The 24,866-nt window shown below is 35.0% G+C and overlaps 1 protein-coding gene across 3 annotated transcripts in view; it reads left to right on the top strand.

Moving 5' to 3' along the window:
• The window catches only part of LOC133557238 (disintegrin and metalloproteinase domain-containing protein 12-like), a 299,103-nt gene that overhangs the window by 267,203 nt on the left and 7,034 nt on the right, over positions 1–24,866 (top strand). For all 3 annotated transcript variants that reach the window (XR_009807734.1, XM_061907553.1, XM_061907554.1), the window contains 6 exons: positions 13,830–14,028; positions 14,098–14,175; positions 20,626–20,734; positions 20,815–20,950; positions 24,052–24,166; positions 24,451–24,693. Coding sequence is in view for 2 of the 3 variants with exons in the window: in XM_061907553.1 (XP_061763537.1) it covers positions 13,830–14,028; positions 14,098–14,175; positions 20,626–20,734; positions 20,815–20,950; positions 24,052–24,166; positions 24,451–24,693 (880 nt within the window). In the remaining variant the exon portion in view is untranslated. The remainder of the gene's footprint in view (positions 1–13,829; positions 14,029–14,097; positions 14,176–20,625; positions 20,735–20,814; positions 20,951–24,051; positions 24,167–24,450; positions 24,694–24,866) is intronic.

Here is a 24,866-nt window from a genome sequence, read left to right on the forward strand (position 1 = left end):
CTTTAAGCAATTTTTTTTTAATCGAAGTACTCATGAATCGTTTTACTGAAGTACACTTAAAGCAAGTTTTTTTTTAATCTAAGTACACATGGATATATTTTTTAAAAACACAAGTGCACATGAATCAAGTGTTTTTAAGCAAGTTTTTTTCCATGTAAGTATGCATGAATCGTTTTATTTGAAAAGCAAGTATACATTTTTTAACTGAAGTACACTTTGAGCGTGAATCAAGATTTGTATTTTTTTTTACTGGACTACGCATTAAGCAAGTTTTTTTTCATGTAAGTACACATGAATCATTTTATGTAAAACACAAGTACACATTTTTACTGGAGTACACTTTAAGCAAGTTTTTTTTATTGAAGTACACATGAATCGTTTTACTGGAGTACACTTAAAGCAAGCATTTTTTTTGTTAATTTAAGTACATACAAATTGTTTTACTGAAGTACACTTAAAGCAAGTATTTTTTTGTATCTAAGTACACATGAATATTTTTTTAAAAACACAAGTACAAATGAATCAAGATTTTTTTTAACTGAAGTACACTTTAAGCATTTTTTTTTTATGTACTGTAAGTACACAAGTCGTTTTATTTAAAACACAAGTACACATTTTTTAACTGAAGTACACTTTAGGCATGAATCAAGATTTAGTTTCTTTACTGGAGTACACTTTAAGCAAGTTTTTTTTAATCGAAGTACACATGAATCGTTTTACCGGAGTACACTTAAAGCAAGTATTTATTTTTATCTAAGTACAATTGAATATTTAAAAAAAAAACACAAGTACACATGAATCTAGTTTTTTTCAACTGAAGTACACTTTAAGCAAGTTTTTTTTATAAAAGTAATAATCATTTTATTTAAAACACAAGTACACATTTTTTAACTGAAGTACACTAAGCATGAATCAAGATTTTTTTTTTACTGGATTATACTTTAAGCAAGTTTTTTTTAATCGAAGTACACATGAATCGTTTTACCGGAGTACACTTAAAGCAAGTATTTATTTTTATCTAAGTAAACATGAATATTTAAAAAAAAACCACAAGTACACATGGATCTAGTTTTTTTTTTAACTGACGTACACTTTAAGCAAGTTTTTTATGTAAGTACACATGAATCTTTTTTTTTAAAACACAAATACACATTTTTTAACTGAAGTACACTTAAAGCATGAATCAAGATTTTATTATTTACTGGAGTACACTTTAAGCAAAGTTTTTTTTTTATCAAAGTAGACATGAATCATTTTACTGGCGTACACTTAAAGCAAGTATTTTTTTTAAATCGAAGTACACATGAATTGTTTTACTGAAGTACACTTAAAGCAAGTATTTTTTTATCTAAGTAAACATGATTTTTTTTAAACACAAGTACACATGAATCAACATTTTTTTTTAACTGAAGTACACTTTAAGCAAGTTTTTTTATGTAAGTACACATGAATCATTTTATTTAAAACACAAGTACACATTTTTTTAACTGAAGTACACTTTAAGCATGAATCAATTTTTTTTTTTACTGGAGTACACTTTAAGCAAGGTTTTGTTTTTTATCGAAGTGCACACGAATCGTTTTACTGAAGTACACTTAAAGCAAGTATTTTTTTTATCTAAGTACACATTATTTATTTTTTTTTAAACACAAGTACACATGAATCAACTTTTTTTTTTTTAACTGAAGTACACTTTAAGCATGTTTTTTCATGTAAGTACACATGAACCATTTTATTTAAAACACAAGTACACATTTTTTAACTGAAGTAAACTTAAGTATGAATCAAGATTTTTTTTTTTACTGGAGTACACATTAGGAAAGTTTTTTTTTTTTATTGAAGTACACATGAATCGTTTTACTGGAGTACACTTAAAGTAAGTATTTATTTTGATCTAAGTACACATGAATATTTAAAAAAAACACAAGGACACATGAATCAAGTTTTATTTTTACTGAAGTACACTTCAAGCAAGTTTTTTAATGTAAGTACACATGAATAATTTTATTTAAAACAAGTACACATTTTTTAACTGAAGTACACTTTAAGCATGAATCAAGATTTTTTCTTACTGGAGTACACTTTAAGCAAAGTCTTTTTTTATCGATGTACACATGAATCGTTTCACTGGAGTACACGTAAAGTAAGTTTTTCAAGTATTGCAAGTTAAAACTCTGTATTTGCATAGCGAAAGCCATTTATCAACAACACCCAGAAACGGCGCCGGCTTCGCTGGGCCCGAGCTCATCTAAGATGGACTGATGCAAAGTGGAAAAGTGTTCCGTGATCTGACGAGTCCACATTTCAAATTTTTGGGGGAAACTGTGGACCCCGTCTTCTCCGGAACAAAGAGGAAAAGAACCATCCGGATTGTTATAGGCGCAAAGTTGAAAAGCCAGCATCTGTGATGGTATGGGGGTGAATTAGTGCCCAAGGCATGGGTAACTTACACATCTGTGATGGCACCATTAATGCTGAAAAGTGCATACAGGTTTGTTTGGAGCAACATATGTTGTCATCCAAGCAACGTTATCATGGACGCCCCTGCTTATTTCAGCAAGACAATGCCAAACCATGTGTTACACATAATGAAGTAGTTTCTATGCACAAGTACACATGAGTCAGTTCTGTTGTTTCTCGACATGAATTATTATATTTTCATCGTGAATAGAAAGATTTATTCTCGTCACTAACTGAATTCTTTTTGAGGCCAATTTCCAAACAAGAGCATAGAAAAACGTTTTTATGAAAACGCAAGCCTTGACCTTTAAAAAGAAGAAAAGAAACCAAAAACGAATTATTATTTAATTGAATGTTGTGAATGACATTGACAATGAATGGAAGTGTGTGTGTGTGTGTGTGTGTGTGTGTGTGTGTGTGTGTGTGTGTGTGTGTGTGTGTGTGTGTGTTGTATTTCTACCCTTCTTGAGACATCAACAAGGAAAAGTAGCTTCCATATGAGGAGGTGTGAACACGTTACGACCGAAATCATGGTCCCAATACGGAAAACCATTGTATCTAATAGAGCACGCCCGCGACTCCATAAGGGACAAGCGGTAGGAAATGGATGGATGGATCATTTGCACCCCTGGTGGTGAAATCTATCAAAATGAGGGTGGTCCTAAAAAGGAGGGATTTTGTCAAATTGACTGTGTGTCGCTTTTAATAGTGCTCCCCTCTGGTCAACATATGAAATAACAAGTGGGTGTAAAAATTGGAAGTGCTCCCCCTCTGGCCAAGATATGAAATAACAAGTGTGTTTAAAAATTCGAATAGCCAAAATGAATTAAGAGGATAAAAAATAAATATGCATATAGAGTCATACTGTAATAACAAAGTAATTAATGAAGATTAAAAACCAATTACAAACTAAAAATGAACTAAAAGCAGTCTTTTTCTCACAATGTGTGGACTTTTTTCTTACAAAATTGGGAACAGTTTGTCATATTCTTTCTGTTTCTGTAACTTTGCAATATTTTCTCGTAAACTTAGTGAAGTGAATTATATTTATATAGCGCTTTTCTCTAGTGACTCAAAGCGCTTTACATAGTGAAACCCGATATCTAAGTTACATTTTTAATGCAGTGTGGGTGGCACTGGGAGCAGGTGGGTAAAGTGTCTTGCCCAAGGACACAACAGCAGTGACTAGGATGGCGGAAGCGGGGATCGAACCTGCACCCCTCAAGTTGCTGGCACGGCCGCTCTACCAACCGAGCTATACTGCTAAAATTATAATTTTTTTATGTAAAATTATTACTTTTAATGCAAAATGGTGACATTTGTCATGTAAAATTCCGACTTTTATAACAATGTTGCCCATTTTTTGTGTTGTTTTTGTAAAACTGTGACATTTTTGGGGGAAAATTATGACTTTTGTCATAATTTTGCCTCGTAAAATTCTGATTATTATTATAATATTACCAAAATGTTCTTATAAAATTGTGACTTTTGTCGAGTAAAATGACGACTTTTTTCATAAAATTGCCAAAATGTTAAGCCTTTCTTGTAAAATTGCGACTGTTATTGAGTAAAATTCCAACTTTTATTATAATACATGTTCAGTTTGTCTTGTAAAGTTCTGACTTGTGTTGAGTAAAATTACGACTTTTTTTATAATACCGCCAAAATTCTAAGTTTTTTTTTGTGAAATTGTGACCATTTTTTACAAGCATAAAAAAATATGTATATAGAGACATACTGTAATAACTTGAAGTAAATATTGAAGATTAAAAACCAATTACAAACAAAAAATTCAACAACAACAACAAAAAACTAAAAGCAGTCATTTCCTCACAATGTGTCGACTTCTTTCTTATAAAATTGGGAACAATTGCTCATATTCTTTCCGTTTTCTGTAATATTGCAATATTTTATTTTTTCACAAAAATTATGACTTTTTAATGCAAAATGGTGACATTTGTCATATGAAATTCGGACTTTAATTGCAATGTGGCCAATTGCTATGGTTTTTGTAAAATAGTGACTTCTTTGGAGTAAAATTGTGACTTTTGTCATCATTTTGCCGATTGAAATTCCGATTATTATTATTATTATTGTCAAAGTTTGTTGATGACGAACCCCAAGATGCAGAGAAGGAGGCAGGCATCGAATTAGGAAACATGGTTTTAATATAAAATACTAGTACAAAACCAAACAAAGGGTACAAACATAAAGCGCGCACGTGGGCGGATAACAAACAAAAGGCTTGGCGTGGAAGCTAACAGGTATCTAGCAGGAAACAGAAAAACTGGAAACAGCTAATGGCTACCAAGAAAACAAAAAGATAGGAGAAAACAAACTACAAATAGCTAACAGGAACAGCTTACAGCTATGACGACAAGGACAAATAGTAGCACGACAGGTAAGCTTGCCACTGACAATTATGATATTGCCAAAATGTTTAACTTTTATTATAAAATCTTGATTTTTGTCGCGTTAAGTTACGACACTTCATAAAATTGCCAAAGTTTTAAGCTTTACTTGTAAAACTAAGACTGTTAATGAGAAAAATTCCAGCTTTTATCACAATATTGCCAATATTTTTGCTTGTTCTCGTAAAATAATGAAATTTTTGCAGTAATATTGTGACTTTTGTCATAATTTTGCCAATTCAAATTCTGATTATTATTATTACTATAATATTGCCAAAATGTTAGTTTTCGTATACGATTGTGACTTTTGTCAAGTAAAATTACGAAACTTCATAAAATTGCCAAAGTTTTAAGCTTTACTTGTAAAACTAAAACTGTTAATGAGTAAAATTCCAACTTTTATCACAATATTTTTGCTTGTTCTCGTAAAATAGTGAGATTTTTGCAGTAAAATTGTGACTTTTGTCATAATTTTGCCAATTAAAATTCAGATTATTATTATTATAATATTGCCAAAATGTTAGTTTTCGTATACGATTGTGACTTTTGTCAAGTAAAATTACGAAACTTCATAAAATTGCCAAAGTTTTAAGCTTTACTTGTAGAACTAAGACTGTTAATGAGTAAAATTCCAGCTTTTATCACAATATTGCCAATATTTTTGCTTGTTCTCGTAAAATAGTGACATTTTTGCAGTAAAATTGTGACTTTTGTCATTTTGCCAATTAAAATTCTGATTATTATTATTATAACATTGCCAAAATGTTAGTTTTCGTATACGATTGTGACTTTTGTCAAGTAAAATTACGAAACTTCATAAAATTGCCAAAGTTTTAAGCTTTACTTGTAAAACTAAGACTGTTAATGAGTAAAATTCCAACTTTTATCACAATATTTTTGCTTGTTCTCGTAAAATAGTGAGATTTGCAGTAAAATTGTGACTTTTGTCATAATTTTGCCAATTAAAATTCTGATTATTATTATTATAATATTGCCAAAATGTTAGTTTTCGTATACGATTGTGACTTTTGTCAAGTAAAATTACGAAACTTCATAAAATTGCCAAAGTTTTAAGCTTTACTTGTAGAACTAAGACTGTTAATGAGTAAAATTCCAGCTTTTATCACAATATTGCCAATATTTTTGGTGGTTCTCGTAAAATAGTGACATTTTTGCAGTAAAATTGTGACTTTTGTCATAACTTTGCCAATAAAAATTCTGATTATTATTATTATAATATTGCCAAAAGGTTAGTTTTCGTATACAATTGTGACTTTTGTCAAGTAAAATTACGAAACTTCATAAAATTGCCAAAGTTTTAAGCTTTATTTGTAAAACTAAGACTGTTAATGAGTAAAATTCCAGCTTTTATCACAATATTGCCAATATTTTTGCTTGTTCTCGTAAAATAGTGAGATTTTTGCAGTAAAATTGTGACTTTTGTCATAATTTTGCCAATTAAAATTCTGATTATTATTATTATAATATTGCCAAAATGTTAGTTTTCGTATACGATTGTGACTTTTGTCAAGTAAAATTACGAAACTTCATAAAATTGCCAAAGTTTTAAGCTTTACTTGTAAAACTAAGACTGTTAATGAGTAAAATTCCAACTTTTATCACAATATTTTTGCTTGTTCTCATAAAATAGTGAGATTTTTGCAGTAAAATTGTGACTTTTGTCATTTTGCCAATTAAAATTCTGATTATTATTATTATAATATTGCCAAAATGTTAGTTTTCGTATACGATTGTGACTTTTGTCAAGTAAAATTACGAAACTTCATAAAATTGCCAAAGTTTTAAGCTTTACTTGTAGAACTAAGACTGTTAATGAGTAAAATTCCAACTTTTATCACAATATTTTTGCTTGTTCTCGTACAATAGTGACATTTTTGCAGTAAAATTGTGACTTTTGTCATAATTTTGCCAATTAAAATTCTGATTATTATCATTATAATATTGCCAAAATGTTAGTTTTCGTATACGATTGTGACTTTTGTCAAGTAAAATTACGAAACTTCATAAAATTGCCAAAGTTTTAAGCTTTACTTGTAAAACTAAGACTGTTAATGAGTAAAATTCCAACTTTTATCACAATATTTTTGCTTGTTCTCGTAAAATAGTGAGATTTTTGCAGTAAAATTGTGACTTTTGTCATAATTTTGCCAATTAAAATTCTGATTATTATTATTATAATATTGCCAAAATGTTAGTTTTCGTATACGATTGTGACTTTTGTCAAGTAAAATTACGAAACTTCATAAAATTGCCAACGTTTTAAGCTTTACTTGTAAAACTAAGACTGTTAATGAGTAAAATTCCAGCTTTTATCACAATATTGCCAATATTTTTGCTTGTTCTCGTAAAATAGTGAGATTTTTGCAGTAAAATTGTGACTTTTGTCATAATTTTGCCAATTCAAATTCTGATTATTATTATTATAATATTGCCAAAATGTTAGTTTTCGTATACGATTGTGACTTTTGTCAAGTAAAATTACGAAACTTCATAAAATTGCCAAAGTTTTAAGCTTTACTTGTAAAACTAAGACTGTTAATGAGTAAAATTCCAACTTTTATCACAATATTTTTGCTTGTTCTCGTAAAATAGTGAGATTTGCAGTAAAATTGTGACTTTTGTCATAATTTTGCCAATTAAAATTCTGATTATTATTATTATAATATTGCCAAAATGTTAGTTTTCGTATACGATTGTGACTTTTGTCAAGTAAAATTACGAAACTTCATAAAATTGCCAAAGTTTTAAGCTTTACTTGTAGAACTAAGACTGTTAATGAGTAAAATTCCAGCTTTTATCACAATATTGCCAATATTTTTGGTGGTTCTCGTAAAATAGTGACATTTTTGCAGTAAAATTGTGACTTTTGTCATAACTTTGCCAATTAAAATTCTGATTATTATTATTATAATATTGCCAAAAGGTTAGTTTTCGTATACAATTGTGACTTTTGTCAAGTAAAATTACGAAACTTCATAAAATTGCCAAAGTTTTAAGCTTTATTTGTAAAACTAAGACTGTTAATGAGTAAAATTCCAGCTTTTATCACAATATTGCCAATATTTTTGCTTGTTCTCGTAAAATAGTGAGATTTTTGCAGTAAAATTGTGACTTTTGTCATAATTTTGCCAATTAAAATTCTGATTATTATTATTATAATATTGCCAAAATGTTAGTTTTCGTATACGATTGTGACTTTTGTCAAGTAAAATTACGAAACTTCATAAAATTGCCAAAGTTTTAAGCTTTACTTGTAAAACTAAGACTGTTAATGAGTAAAATTCCAACTTTTATCACAATATTTTTGCTTGTTCTCATAAAATAGTGAGATTTTTGCAGTAAAATTGTGACTTTTGTCATTTTGCCAATTAAAATTCTGATTATTATTATTATAATATTGCCAAAATGTTAGTTTTCGTATACGATTGTGACTTTTGTCAAGTAAAATTACGAAACTTCATAAAATTGCCAAAGTTTTAAGCTTTACTTGTAAAACTAAGACTGTTAATGAGTAAAATTCCAACTTTTATCACAATATTTTTGCTTGTTCTCATAAAATAGTGAGATTTTTGCAGTAAAATTGTGACTTTTGTCATTTTGCCAATTAAAATTCTGATTATTATTATTATAATATTGCCAAAATGTTAGTTTTCGTATACGATTGTGACTTTTGTCAAGTAAAATTACGAAACTTCATAAAATTGCCAAAGTTTTAAGCTTTACTTGTAGAACTAAGACTGTTAATGAGTAAAATTCCAACTTTTATCACAATATTTTTGCTTGTTCTCGTACAATAGTGACATTTTTGCAGTAAAATTGTGACTTTTGTCATAATTTTGCCAATTAAAATTCTGATTATTATCATTATAATATTGCCAAAATGTTAGTTTTCGTATACGATTGTGACTTTTGTCAAGTAAAATTACGAAACTTCATAAAATTGCCAAAGTTTTAAGCTTTACTTGTAAAACTAAGACTGTTAATGAGTAAAATTCCAACTTTTATCACAATATTTTTGCTTGTTCTCGTAAAATAGTGAGATTTTTGCAGTAAAATTGTGACTTTTGTCATAATTTTGCCAATTCAAATTCTGATTATTATTATTATAATATTGCCAAAATGTTAGTTTTCGTATACGATTGTGACTTTTGTCAAGTAAAATTACGAAACTTCATAAAATTGCCAACGTTTTAAGCTTTACTTGTAAAACTAAGACTGTTAATGAGTAAAATTCCAGCTTTTATCACAATATTGCCAATATTTTTGCTTGTTCTCGTAAAATAGTGAGATTTTTGCAGTAAAATTGTGACTTTTGTCATAATTTTGCCAATTCAAATTCTGATTATTATTATTATAATATTGCCAAAATGTTAGTTTTCGTATACGATTGTGACTTTTGTCAAGTAAAATTACGAAACTTCATAAAATTGCCAACGTTTTAAGCTTTACTTGTAAAACTAAGACTGTTAATGAGTAAAATTCCAACTTTTATCACAATATTTTTGCTTGTTCTCATAAAATAGTGAGATTTTTGCAGTAAAATTGTGACTTTTGTCATAACTTTGCCAATTAAAATTCTGATTATTATTATTATAATATTGCCAAAATGTTAGTTTTCGTATACGATTGTGACTTTTGTCAAGTAAAATTACGAAACTTCATAAAATTGCCAACGTTTTAAGCTTTACTTGTAAAACTAAGACTGTTAATGAGTAAAATTCCAGCTTTTATCACAATATTGCCAATATTTTTGCTTGTTCTCGTAAAATAGTGAGATTTTTGCAGTAAAATTGTGACTTTTGTCATAATTTTGCCAATTAAAATTCTGATTATTATTATTATAATATTGCCAAAATGTTAGTTTTCGTATACGATTGTGACTTTTGTCAAGTAAAATTACGAAACTTCATAAAATTGCCAACGTTTTAAGCTTTACTTGTAAAACTAAGACTGTTAATGAGTAAAATTCCAGCTTTTATCACAATATTGCCAATATTTTTGCTTGTTCTCGTAAAATAGTGAGATTTTTGCAGTAAAATTGTGACTTTTGTCATAATTTTGCCAATTCAAATTCTGATTATTATTATTATGATATTGCCAAAATGTTAGTTTTCGTATACGATTGTGACTTTTGTCAAGTAAAATTACGAAACTTCATAAAATTGCCAAAGTTTTAAGCTTTACTTGTAAAACTAAGACTGTTAATGAGTAAAATTCCAACTTTTATCACAATATTTTTGCTTGTTCTCGTAAAATAGTGACATTTTTGCAGTAAAATTGTGACTTTTGTCATAACTTTGCCAATTAAAATTCTGATTATTATTATTATAATATTGCCAAAATGTTAGTTTTCGTATACGATTGTGACTTTTGTCAAGTAAAATTACGAAACTTCATAAAATTGCCAACGTTTTAAGCTTTACTTGTAAAACTAAGACTGTTAATGAGTAAAATTCCAGCTTTTATCACAATATTGCCAATATTTTTGCTTGTTCTCGTAAAATAGTGAGATTTTTGCAGTAAAATTGTGACTTTTGTCATAATTTTGCCAATTCAAATTCTGATTATTATTATTATAATATTGCCAAAATGTTAGTTTTCGTATACGATTGTGACTTTTGTCAAGTAAAATTACGAAACTTCATAAAATTGCCAACGTTTTAAGCTTTACTTGTAAAACTAAGACTGTTAATGAGTAAAATTCCAACTTTTATCACAATATTTTTGCTTGTTCTCATAAAATAGTGAGATTTTTGCAGTAAAATTGTGACTTTTGTCATAATTTTGCCAATTAAAATTCTGATTATTATTATTATGATATTGCCAAAATGTTAGTTTTCGTATACGATTGTGACTTTTGTCAAGTAAAATTACGAAACTTCATAAAATTGCCAAAGTTTTAAGCTTTACTTGTAAAACTAAGACTGTTAATGAGTAAAATTCCAACTTTTATCACAATATTTTTGCTTGTTCTCGTAAAATAGTGACATTTTTGCAGTAAAATTGTGACTTTTGTCATAATTTTGCCAATTAAAATTCTGATTATTATTATTATGATATTGCCAAAATGTTAGTTTTCGTATACGATTGTGACTTTTGTCAAGTAAAATTACGAAACTTCATAAAATTGCCAAAGTTTTAAGCTTTATTTGTAGAACTAAGACTGTTAATGAGTAAAATTCCAGCTTTTATCACAATATTGCCAATATTTTTGGTTGTTCTCGTAAAATAGTGACATTTTTGCAGTAAAATTGTGACTTTTGTCATAACTTTGCCAATCAAAATTCTGATTATTATTATTATAATATTGCCAAAATGTTAGTTTTCGTATACGATTGTGACTTTTGTCAAGTAAAATTACGAAACTTCATAAAATTGCCAAAGTTTTAGGCTTTATTTGTAAAACTAAGACTGTTAATGAGTAAAATTCCAACTTTTATCACAATATTTTTGCTTGTTCTCGTAAAATAGTGAGATTTTTGCAGTAAAATTGTGACTTTTGTCATAATTTTGCCAATTAAAATTCTGATTTTTATTATTATAATATTGCCAAAATGTTAGTTTTCGTATACGATTGTGACTTTTGTCAAGTAAAATTACGAAACTTCATAAAATTGCCAAAGTTTTAAGCTTTACTTGTAAAACTAAGACTGTTAATGAGTAAAATTCCAACTTTTATCACAATATTTTTGCTTGTTCTCATAAAATAGTGAGATTTTTGCAGTAAAATTGTGACTTTTGTCATTTTGCCAATTAAAATTCTGATTATTATTATTATAATATTGCCAAAATGTTAGTTTTCGTATACGATTGTGACTTTTGTCAAGTAAAATTACGAAACTTCATAAAATTGCCAAAGTTTTAAGCTTTATTTGTAGAACTAAGACTGTTAATGAGTAAAATTCCAGCTTTTATCACAATATTGCCAATATTTTTGGTTGTTCTCGTAAAATAGTGACATTTTTGCAGTAAAATTGTGACTTTTGTCATAACTTTGCCAATCAAAATTCTGATTATTATTATTATAATATTGCCAAAATGTTAGTTTTCGTATACGATTGTGACTTTTGTCAAGTAAAATTACGAAACTTCATAAAATTGCCAAAGTTTTAAGCTTTATTTGTAGAACTAAGACTGTTAATGAGTAAAATTCCAGCTTTTATCACAATATTGCCAATATTTTTGGTTGTTCTCGTAAAATAGTGACATTTTTGCAGTAAAATTGTGACTTTTGTCATAATTTTGCCAATTAAAATTCTGATCATTATCATTATAATATTGCCAAAATGTTAGTTTTCGTATACGATTGTGACTTTTGTCAAGTAAAATTACGAAACTTCATAAAATTGCCAAAGTTTTAAGCTTCACTTGTAAAACTAAGACTGTTAATGTGTAAAATTCCAGCTTTTATTACAATATTGCCAATATTTTTGGTGGTTCTTGTAAAATAGTGACATCTTTGGTGTAACATTGTGACTTTTGTCATCATTTTGCCAATTAAAATGTCGATTATTATTATTATAATATTGCCAACATGTTAGTTTTCTTAAAAAATTATGACTTTTGTCAAGTAGATCTATGTCTCTTTTCCTAAAATTGCCAACATGTTAAGCTTTTCTTCTAAAATTTCGACTTTTATTGAGTAAAATTCCAATTTTTATCCAAATATTGCACAAATCTTCAGTTTTTCTAGTAAAATTGGGACTAGCGTTGGGTACAATTACAACTTATTATAAAACTCAAAATTCTTTGTTTATCTTTTGAAATCGTGACCTTTTTCTTGTGAAATTCCAACTCATTTTTCACAACAAGATTTGTTATATTTTCATAGTATGTATTTATTATTAATGTTGTAAATACACATCTTTATATACTGTATCTAGAAAGGTTGGTCCTAAAGAGGTAGGCATTGTTCTCAGGTCTCAATAAGGTAACAAATACAAGTGTGTGTGTGTGTGTGTGTGTGTGTGTGTGTGTGTGTGTGTGTGTGTGTGTGTGTGTGTGTGTGTGTGTGTGTGTGTGTGTGTGTGTGTGTGTGTGTGTGTGTGTGTGTGTGTGTGTGTGAGACATCAACAAGGAAAAGTAGCTTCCATATGAGAAGGTGTGAACAAGTTAGGACATAAATCGTGGTCCCAGTAAAGAAGACCACTGCATCTAATAGAGAGCCAAATACTAGAGTCTGTGAACATTGCTCCAAAGTCAGGATTTTTTTGTTGATTGAATGTGCGTACAAAAGTCAACATTGACAGTTGCAAAGTCAGCAATATATGATAAAACAGCTAAAGAAGGATGCGAACAACTCTCACCATCGTGCGGGTTCCAGGGGCCACCAAGGAAGGACATACTTCGAGCTGTGTTGACTTTCTTTATTTTCTAACAAGAAAAGTATTTTTCGGGTTTCTTTTCAGTCTGTTATGATCCGCCGCTCGGATCTGCACTTCCTGTTTTACCTTGTTACCAAGGTTTCTCATTTGTTCCACCTGCTATGCTTTTTTACGCACACCTGTTTGCTTTAGTATTTAAGCCTGCCTTCGACCTCAGTTCATTCTTGATCCGTTGTTTGCCGCATGCAACGATCACATCGGTATATCTTGTATGTCTTTCTTTACTATTTGTAAGTCTCGCCTTAGCTTCGCGTGTGCTCAGCACGTCTATTTTGGACTTTTGAACTCGATGCTAGTTAGCATTAGCTTCTCGTGCGTTCGGCACGCCTTTTCTTTTGCCCTTTTTACCAGTGTTCTTTTATTTTTGTATATTAAATCAAGTCGCTCCCGGCACGCCCCGCCTCGCCGCTCGCTCGCCATCCCCGCCTCCTCGCCGCCATCTTGGGCCCTGCCTGTATGTCGGACTGTCGGCTCCGTCTCTTCACAAAGGACTTCCCTGTTAATCCCTGAAAAAAGCCTTCGTCAAGAGAAATATCGTGTATTGTGTCCACAGGGACGCCAAGTGTGGCAAAGTCCAGTGCCAAGGAGGAGCCAAACGCCCGGTCATCGGCACCAACGCCGTTTCCATAGAAACCAACATCCCCTTACAGGAAGGAGGGAAGATCCTGTGCCGCGGTACACACGTCTACCTCGGCGACGACATGCCCGACCCGGGCCTGGTCCTGACGGGCACCAAGTGCGGCAACGGATTGGTGAGTCTCGCCGTGGACCGCGTCCCCCGCGGGGGGGGTTCTGTTCTCAAGCCCCTTTGTTGTCCTCAGATGTGCCTGAACCGCCAGTGCCAGAACGTCAGCGTTTTCGGCGTGCACGAGTGCGCCGCCAAGTGCAACGGTCGAGGGGTGAGTGTGCACGGGAGGGTGTGGGGGTGGGGGGGAATGGTGTCATCAGTCACGCAGACCCACTCAATTATCTCTAATGGCGCCCCAGGACACATTCATCAAAGACTGCTCGTCCTTGTCCCCGAAAACTCAAGTCAGGGTTTCATTTTCCACACTCCAGCCTTCCCGCCAACAACCCAGTTTGCTGGACCGGAATACCCATGGACGTCTGAGGTGGAACAAAATTTGTTTGGGTTGAGATACAAAACACCACTTAGACCAGGGGGTGTCAAACTCAAATACAGAGTGGGCCAAAATTTAAAACGGAACAAAACTGCAGGCCAAGGTTGAACAAATGAACCTTTTAATAGGGACCCAAACAAGTTTTGCATTGAATATTAAACAAGCAAGGCTTATATAACTTTATAGTCACATGCAAAATCGAGTTTCAAATTAGCATATCAAATTAAATTTAAATAAAAATTGGGGGAGCGGGGTTTGGTGGTAACAGGGGTGTATATTGTAGCGTCCCGGAAGAGTTAGTGCTGCATGGGGTTCTGGGTATTTCTTCTGTTGAGTTTATGTTTCTGTATGATCAGTGCCAGAGCTTGGTCCGCATTGTAAGTCGAACACATTTCCAGTGAGGGTTGGACTCCGCCAAGGTTGTCCTTTGTCACCGATTCTGTTCATAACTTTTATGGACAGAATTTCTAGGCGCAGTCAAGGCGTTGAGGGGTTCCGGTTTGGTGACCGCAGGATTAGGTCTCTGCTTTTTGCAGATGATGTGGTCCTGATGGCTTCATCTGACCGGGATCTTCAGCTCTTACTGGATCGGTTTGCAGACCGGAATGAGAATCATCACCTCCAAGTCCGAGTCCATGGTTCTCGCCCGGAAAAGGGTGGAATGCCATCTCCGGGTGGGGGAGGAGACCCTGCCCCAAGTGGAGGAGTTCAAGTACCTAGGAGTCTTGTTCACGAGTGGGGGAAGAGTGGATCGTGAGATCGACAGGCGGATCGGTGCGGCGTCTTCAGTAATGCGGACATTGTACCGATCCGTTGTGGTGAAGAAGGAGCTGAGCCGGAAGGCAAAGCTCTCAATTTACCGGTCGATCTACGTTCCCATCCTCACCTATGGTCATGAGCTTTGGGTCATGACCGAAAGGATAAGATCACGGGTACAAGCGGCCGAAATGAGTCTCTCCCTTAGAGATAGGGTGAGAAGCTCTGCCATCCGGGAGGAACTCAAAGTAAAGCCGCTGCTCCTCCACATCGAGAGGAGCCAGATGAGGTGGTTCGGGCATCTGGTCAGGATGCCACCCGAGCGCCTCCCTAGGGAGGTGTTTAGGGCACGTCCAACCGGTAGGAGGCCACGGGGAAGACCCAGGACACGTTGGGAAGACTATGTCTCCCGGCTGGCCTGGGAACGCCTCGGGATCCCCCGGGAAGAGCTAGACGAAGTGGCTGGGGAAAGGGAAGTCTGGGTTTCCCTGCTTAGGTTGTTGCCCCCGCGACCCGACCTCGGATAAGCGGAAGAAGATGGATGGATGGATGGAGTTTATGTTGTGCTACGGTGCGGATGTTCTCCCAAAATGTGTTTGTCATTCTTGTTTGGTGTGGTTTCACAGTGAGGCGCATATTTGTTAAAGTTGTTTATACGGCCACCCTCAGTGTGACCCTTATGGCTGTTGATCAAGTATGCCTTGCATTCACTTGTGTGTGTTAAAGCTGCATATATTCTGTGACTTGGCCGGCACGTTGTTTGTATGGCGGGAAAGCGGACGTGACGACAGGCTGTAGAGGACGCTAAAGGCAGTGCCTTCAAGGCACGCCCCCAATATTGTTGTCCGGGTGGAAATCGGGAGAACTTCGGAGTCTTCCAGGAAAATCGTGAGGATTGGCAAGTATGAGTATCAGCGGTGAATGCAGTGTTACGGAGGCATCGACCCGGGCCAGCTCTAATGTTAATTTGATATTACCTCAAGGGCCAAATGAAATTACACGGTGGGCCAAATTTGGCCCGCGGGCCAGAGTTTGACACCCATGATTTAGAGAATATTCTGTTCCAGGGTCAAAGTGTCACCTTTACCAACTTAAGAGGCAAACTTCTGTTTGTTGTTAAATATTTTTTTTTTCCAATGTCGCGTTCCAAAAAGCACAACCACCTCATCTTAAACATAAATTAAAACGGCAAGCAGTGATGGACGGGGCCGACTTTTGCTGGTGTTTCCTGCCTTTACCCATTCAACATATCTTTACCTGCACGTTACCTACCTTCCCTGCATCCTGGGGTCACACTGGTGCTTCTTTCTTTCACCCATACACGCTGGTGCTTCCTGCCATCACCCAGAAAACATATCTTTACCTGCACATTACCTACCTTCTCTGTATCCCGGAGTCAAACTGGTGCCTCCTTCTTTCACCTAGTCAACATATCTTTACCCGCACAGTACCTACCGTCTCTGCATTGTGTGGTCACGCTGGTGCTTCCTGCTTTCAAGCGGCCATCTTGAGACGGCAGCAGCATCAGCGCAAACGGAGCAGTTATTAAAACTCTTTTCTCAACTTTTAATCAGACGGGTTCAATTTCTCTCCTGTGCGAGTTTGAAGCCGACACAACAAACGCGCTCAGAGGAGGTAATGTTTGAAAAAAGGTGAGGGGTTTTTACAAAACTTTTGTTTTGAAGGGGTAATTACCAACTTCCTGTTGATTTTTGCTGAAGGATGTAAATGAATGAAATGTAGGTCTGAGTGAGACCTACATAGAGGCGTTTGTTTCATGTCTCTACGACAAGCAGTTTTGTCAGTTCTTTCTTCTTAGGAGCAGTTTTGTCTGTGTTTTTTCCTAGGGGGTGCTGCAGTGCAATTTTGAGTTTTGGTTTTTTGATTAGATCGTGATTTTTGCCAGTCCTGATGTGTGTGTTAAATTTGGTGAGTTTAGAAGCATGTTAAGGGGGTCAAATTACAGCTCAAAGAGGCGGCAGTATAATAATAATAAAACCTTAGAAATACAATAGGGTCCTCTGTCCCAAAGGGACATTCGGTCCCTAATAATAAATGGTAAATGTGTTCTACTTGTATAGCGCTTTTCTACCTTAAAGGTACTCAAAGCGCTTTGACACTTTTCCACAATCACCCATTCACACACTGATGGCGGGAGCTGCCCTAACCACGACCCATCAGGAGCAAGGGTGAAGTGTCTTGTTCGAGAAAACAACGGACGTGACGAGGTTGGTAGAAGGTGGGGATCGAACCAGGAACCCCCAGGTTGCTGGCACGGCCACTCTCCCAACCGTTTTTATTATTATAAAAACAAACACATTAGTCCAGGTTGTTTTTTAATATTATAAATACACATTAATGCATTTTTTACAATGTACGTAAGTAAACACTCATGTTTAGTTTTTTTTAAAAACACAGGTAACATTACCGTATTTTTTGGACTCTATCAAATCGACAGTGCGCCCTAAAACCCTGTACGCCTAATGTACGGAATAATTCTGGTTGTGCTTACTGACCTCAAAGCAATTTTATTTGCTACATGGTGTAATGATAAGCGTGACCAGATGATGGCAGTCACACATAAGAGATACGTGTAGACCGCAATATGGTGGCGGTAAACTTTGTTTCATTGAAAATATAGAACATTACAAAATCGTTCAAAAATCTGTCAATGTTTTTAGTTTTATTATTATTACTACTATAAGTCGCAACACAAGTATTATTATTTTTTTTTATTATTATTATAAGTTGATTGGCAACACTAAATGGCCCCTAGTGTGTGAGTCTGTCTATCTGTGTTGGCCCTGTGATAAGGTGGCGACTTGTCCAGGGTGTACAACGCCTTCCGCCAGAATGCAGCTGAGATAGGCGCCAGCGACCCCAAAAGGGACAAGCGGTAGAAAAATGGATGGATGGATGGAAGTTACAACACAAGTATTATTATTAAAAGTTACAACACGTTTATTGTAATAAGTTACAACGCAAGTTTTATTAATATAAAATACAACACAAGTGTTATTATTATTATAAGTTACAACACAAGTATTATTATCATTATTATTATTATAAGTTAGAACACAAGTAATATTATAAATTACAACGCAAGTATTATTATTATTATTATAAGTTACAACACAAGTATTATTATTTTAAGTTACAACACAAATCTTATTATTATTATAAGTTACAACACAAGTAATGTTATTATTATTATAAATTACAATGCAAGTATTATTATAAGTTACAACACAAGTAATATTATTATTATAAAATACAACGCAAGTTTTATTATTATTATAAGTTACAACACAAGTATTATTATTATTATAAGTTACAACACAAATGTTATAATTTATATTATAAGTTACAACACAAGGAATATTATTATAAATTACAACGCAAGTATTATTATTAATATAAGTTACAACAAAGGTATTATTAATATTATAAGTTACAACACAAATATTATTATAAGTTACAATGCAAGTAATATTATTATTATTATAAGTTACAACGTAAGTAATATTTAAGTTACAACGCAAGTAATATTATTTTAAGTTACAACGCAAGTATCATCATTATTATTATAAGTTACAATACAAGTAATATTATTATTATGAATTACAAAGCAAGTTTTATTATTTATTATAAGTTACAACACAAGTATTGTTATTATTATAAGTTACAACACAAATATTATTATTATTATAAGTTACAACGCAAGTAATATTATTATTATAAGTTACAACGTAAGTAATATTAATTTAAGTTACAACGCAAGTAATATTATTAGAAGTTACAACGCAAGTAATATTATTATTAGAAGTTACAATGCAAGTAATATTATTATTATTTTAAGTTACAACGCAAGTAATATTATTATTAGAAGTTACAACGCAAGTAATATTATTATTAGAAGTTACAATGCAAGTAATATTATTATTATTTTAAGTTACAACGCAAGTAATATTATTATTAGAAGTTACAACGCAAGTAATATTATTATTAGAAGTTACAACGCAAGTAATATTATTATTATTTTAAGTTACAACGCAAGTAATATTATTATTAGAAGTTACAACGCAAGTAATATTAATTTAAGTTACAACGCAAGTAATATTATTAGAAGTTACAACGTAAGTAATATTAATTTAAGTTACAACGCAAGTAATATTATTAGAAGTTACAACGCAAGTAATATTATTATTAGAAGTTACAATGCAAGTAATATTATTATTATTTTAAGTTACAACGCAAGTAATATTATTATTAGAAGTTACAACGCAAGTAATATTATTATTAGAAGTTACAATGCAAGTAATATTATTATTATTTTAAGTTACAACGCAAGTAATATTATTATTAGAAGTTACAACGCAAGTAATATTATTATTAGAAGTTACAACGCAAGTAATATTATTATTATTTTAAGTTACAACGCAAGTAATATTATTATTAGAAGTTACAACGCAAGTAATATTATTATTAGAAGTTACAACGCAAGTAATATTATTATTAGAAGTTACAACGCAAGTAATATTATTATTAGAAGTTACAACGCAAGTAATATTATTATTTTAAGTTACAACGCAAATAATATTATTATTAGAAGTTACAACGCAAGTAATATTATTATTTTAAGTTACAACGCAAGTATCATCATTATTATAAGTTACAATACAAGTAATATTATTATTATGAATTACAAAGCAAGTTTTATTATTTATTATAAGTTACAACACAAGTATTGTTATTATTATAAGTTACAACACAAATATTATTATTATTATAAGTTACAACGCAAGTAATATTATTATTATTATAAGTTACAACGTAAGTAATATTATTAATTTAAGTTACAACGCAAGTAATATTATTATTAGAAGTTACAACGCAAGTAATATTATTATTTTAAGTTACAACGCAAGTAATACTATTATTGTTTTAAGTTACAATGCAAGTAATATTATTATTATTAGAAGTTACAACGCAAGTATCATCATTATTATTTTAAGTTACAACGCAAGTAATATTATTATTAGAAGTTACAACGCAAGTAATATTATTATTATTTTAAGTTACAACGCAAGTAATATTATTATTATTTTAAGTCACAACGCAAGTAATATTATTATTATTATAAGTTACAAAACAATCTTAAGCATTTAGTCTTCTGTCTAAAAGTGTAAAAAGAAGTGAACTATCAAGTCCTCCACGGTGGAGGTTTAATTTGGTGCTAACCTACTTCCAGTGAGAAGTAGGTCGGACTGCTCAAGAGTCCACCTGAAGGTCCCGTGATGCTACAGGTGGCACTTCTCCTCCTGCAGGAGCGCGGCGGGTAAAATGAAGACGTTCGCCCGCTCCTTCTGCTTTGACGCTTTTACCCTCCGCCGCAGCTGGGCAGGACAGGAAGTGGTGAAGGCAGGAAGAAGGGAAGAGTGTTTTGTGCTGATCAGGACTTTTCTGCTGCAGGTGTGCAACAACAAGAAGAACTGTCACTGCGAGGCCCACAGGGCGCCACCCTTCTGTGACAAGTCCGGCTTGGGGGGCAGCGTGGACAGCGGTCCTGTCAGGCTGGCAGGTACACCAACAACATGCTCCCTTCTCAGGGACATGACTAGGATTTCAACAAAAAATGGTCCTTTTCCGGCTGCTTTCTAGACGGCGTGGGCGTGACGGCGGGCATCCTGGCGCTGTTGCTCCTCCTCCTGGGAGGCGCCGCGCTGGCGTGCATGAAGAGGAAAGGCCTCAGAGGAATGTTGTCCACCGCCAAGACGGATCCCACCGACAAGATCAGGTGATTGTTCTAGGCCAGGGGTCAGCAACCTTTTTGAAACCAAGAGCTAATTCTTGGGTACTGATTAATGGGGAGGGCTACCAGTTTGATACACACTTTACCGGGCGGTTTAGCTCGGTTGGTAGAGTGGCCGTGCCAGCAACTTGAGGGTTGCAGGTTCAATTCCCGCTTCCGCCATCCTAGTCAATGCCTTTGTGTCCTTGGGCAAGACACTTTACCCACCTGCTCCCAGTGCCACCCACACTGGTTTAAATGTAACTTAGATATTGGGTTTCACTCTGTAAAGCGCTTTGAGTCACTAGAGAAAAGCGCTATATAAATATAATTCACTTCACTTCACTAAATACATTGACATAAATAGCCAATTTGCTCAATTTACCTTTAATAAATAAATCTCTCTCTATATATATATTTACATAATATATATATAAAGAATGGGTATTTCTGTCTGTCATTCCGTCGTACATTTTTTTTCCTTTTACGGAAGGTTTTTTGTAGAGAATAAATGATGAGAAAAACTCTTAATTGAACGGTTTAAAAGAGGAGAAAACAGGAAAAAAAAATATGAAAATTTAATTTTGAAACATTTATCTTCAAGTTCGACTCTTTCAAATTCAAAATTCAACCGAAAAAAAGAAGAGAAAAACCAGCTCATTCGAATCTTTTTGAAAAAATACAAAAAAAGAATTTATGGAACATCATTTTTCCTGATTAAGATTAATTTTACAATTTTGATCAATAGTCCTTGTCCCCTTAGCAGAAAAACAGCCCCAAAGCATGATGTTTCCACCCCCATGCTTCACAGTAGGTATGGTGTTCTTGGGATGCAACTCAGTATTCTTCTTCCTCCAAACACGACGAGTTGAGTTTTTACCAAAAAGTTCTATTTTGGTTTCATCTGATTCTCCCAATCCTCTGCTGTATCATCCATGTATCCATTTTGGTATCAACTCAACTCGTCGCGGACATTTTGTTCCAGCCCCGATCCCAGCTATAAGTCGTCTGCCTTAATCGCATAATTCCACAGCATTCTGGACATCTGTGTTGCTGAATCTTTTGCAATTTGTTCATTTAATAATGGAGACGTCAAAGAAGAAAGATGTAGATGGGAATCGGTGTATTGCGGCCGCCTTTAGCAACACAAACACCTTGTTTACATTCCCGAAAGATGACGGCGAAGCTTTACAATGGAACAGAGCGGTCAAGCGAACATGGTTCCCTACCACATGTCAAACGGCACGTTTCGGTGAGAAAATGGTGGTAATAAGTCGGCTCTTACCGTAGACATTAGCGGATAGCTTGAGTCGTTCCTCGTGCACCTGTCAAAGAGGCAGCTACGGACTCTCTTGCCTCCTCCCACCGGCCGCCCCCGAACGTGGGATGCTTCCACCGTGGAAGAGGGGGGAAAAAAAGCTCAGCTTGGCCCCATTGGTTGCCTTCGCTTCGCCTCGTTGAGAAACGTGGCTTCCCTCAGAGACACTGGCGGTCACCACACCCGTGGCCTCACCCCTCCGACTTTCAGGTACCATATAATCTCACTAACACAATAAGCAGATAAGGGATTTTCCAGCATTATCCTAGTAAATGTGTCTAATAACATCTGAATCGCTCCCACTGCCCTCGCCTTTTCTTTTTAAATGTATTTTTTTTTCTTTCTAGTTCTTCACTATAACTTTACTCATCCACAAATATTTCATCCTCGCTCAAATTCATGGGGAAATCGTCGCTTTCTCGGTCCGAATCGCTCTCGCTGCTGGTGGCCATGATTGTAAACTATGTGAGGATGTGAGGAGCTCCACAACCCGTGACGTCACGCGCACATCGCGTCACAAAAGCCGAAGTAGCATCTGCTACTTCTGGTGCAGGCAAGGCTGTTCTATTAGCGACCAAAAGTTGCAAACTTTATCATCGATGTTCTCTACTAAATCCTTCCAGCAAAAATATGGCAATATCGGGAAATGATCAAGTATGACACATAGAATGGACCTGATATCCCCGTTTAAATAAGAAAATCTCATTTCAGTAGGCCTTTAAGCTTTTACGTGATGTATAAAATGTTGAGCTTGTTTCCACTTTTTCTTCAATCAATCAATCAATCAATGTTTACTTATATAGCCCTAAATCACTAGTGTCTCAAAGGGCTGCACAAACCACTACGACATCCTCGGTAGGCCCACATAAGGGCAAGGAAAACTCACACCCAGTGGGACGTCGGTGACAATGATGACTATGAGAACCTTGGAGAGGAGGAAAGCAATGGATGTCGAGCGGGTCTGACATGATACTGTGAAAGTTCAATCCATAATGGATCCAACACAGTCGCGAGAGTCCAGTCCAAAGCGGATCCAACACAGCAGCGAGAGTCCCGTTCAGCAGGAAACCATCCCAAGCGGAGGCGGATCAGCAGCGTAGAGATGTCCCCAGCCCATACACAGGCAAGCAGTACATGGCCACCGGATCGGACCGGACCCCCTCCACAAGGGAGAGTGGGACATAGGAGAAAAAGAAAAGAAACGGCAGATCAACTGGTCTAAAAAGGGAGTCTATTTAAAGGCTAGCGTATACAAATGAGTTTTAAGGTGAGACTTAAATGCTTCTACTGAGGTGGCAACTCAAACTGTTACCGGGAGGGCATTCCAGAGTACTGGAGCCCGAACGGAAAACGCTCTATAGCCCGCAGACTTTTTTTGGGCTTTGGGAATCACTAATAAGCCGGAGTCCTTTGAAGGCAGATTTCTTGCCGGGACATATGGTACAATACAATCGGCAAGATAGGATGGAGCTAGACCGTGTAGTATTTTATACGTAAGTAGTAAAACCTTAAAGTCACATCTTAAGTGCACAGGAAGCCAGTGCTGGTGAGCCAGTATAGGTATATATGTATGTATATATGTATATAAAGGTATATACAGTACAGGCGTAATGTGATCAAACTTTCTTGTTCTTGTCAAAAGTCTAGCAGCCGCATTTTGTACCAACTGTAATCTTTTAATGCTAGACATCTTACATTTTCACTGTTTTCTCTTTCCGACCAGATGTGACGTGCCAACACTTTGTTAAACACCTGTTCACTAAACGAGCGTTCCTCCTTCTATTCGCAGATCCGTGAGCGCCGCGACCGCCGGCCCCTCCACTCCCAGCCGGCCCCAGCCGGGCAACGCGGCGTCCCCGTCCCGTCCGGCCCCGCCCGTGCCGCACGGCGCCGCCGTCTTCAAGGTGACTCCACTCTCCAATGATGATGATGATGTCACGGCTCCACATCTGCTACTGGCTAAGCCAGACGGGGGGTCTAAATGTGTCCATCATCTTTAAAAATGGGAGCCATTACCTCCCTGCTAGGCACTCAGCATCAAGGGTTGGAATTGGGGGTTGAATCACCATAAATGATTCCCGGGCGTGGCCACCGCTGCTGCTCACTGCTCACCTCACCTCCCAGGGGGTGATAGGTCAAATGCAGAGAATAATCTCGCCTTTATCAGGACGTCTCCATCTTTTCACAGCCTCCTCACCGAGGCCTGGGGGCGGAGCTCCCCCCGCCGCCGCCCTACCCCTCCCACAGCCTGCGCAGGTTGCCCCAGTGCCCGCCCGCCCACCACCGCCAGCCCCTTTCCCTCACCGTGTCCCTCGCCCCGCCGCCGCCGCCGCCGCTGCCTCACAGGGTGCCCCTTCCTCACGTCCACGTCACGCCCAGGGCCGTGGCGTGCCGCCGCGCTCCACGCCATGAGGGCTGCAGGATGGTGATGGTGAGTTTAACCAACACATATTTTACCTGCAAAATGAAGATGGAGGCGGGCTTAAAGCAGTGGGCGGGGCAAGAAAGTCTGTTTTTACTCTTTTCTGGAAACTATAAATATCAACAAAATGCTTTACTTTAATGTTAATGAATTATTCATGAAGGAAAATGTTCAAACATGCC

This window comes from Nerophis ophidion, linkage group LG08 (assembly GCF_033978795.1).
Source record: "Nerophis ophidion isolate RoL-2023_Sa linkage group LG08, RoL_Noph_v1.0, whole genome shotgun sequence".
In the NCBI taxonomy this organism is placed as follows: Eukaryota; Metazoa; Chordata; class Actinopteri; order Syngnathiformes; family Syngnathidae; genus Nerophis; species Nerophis ophidion.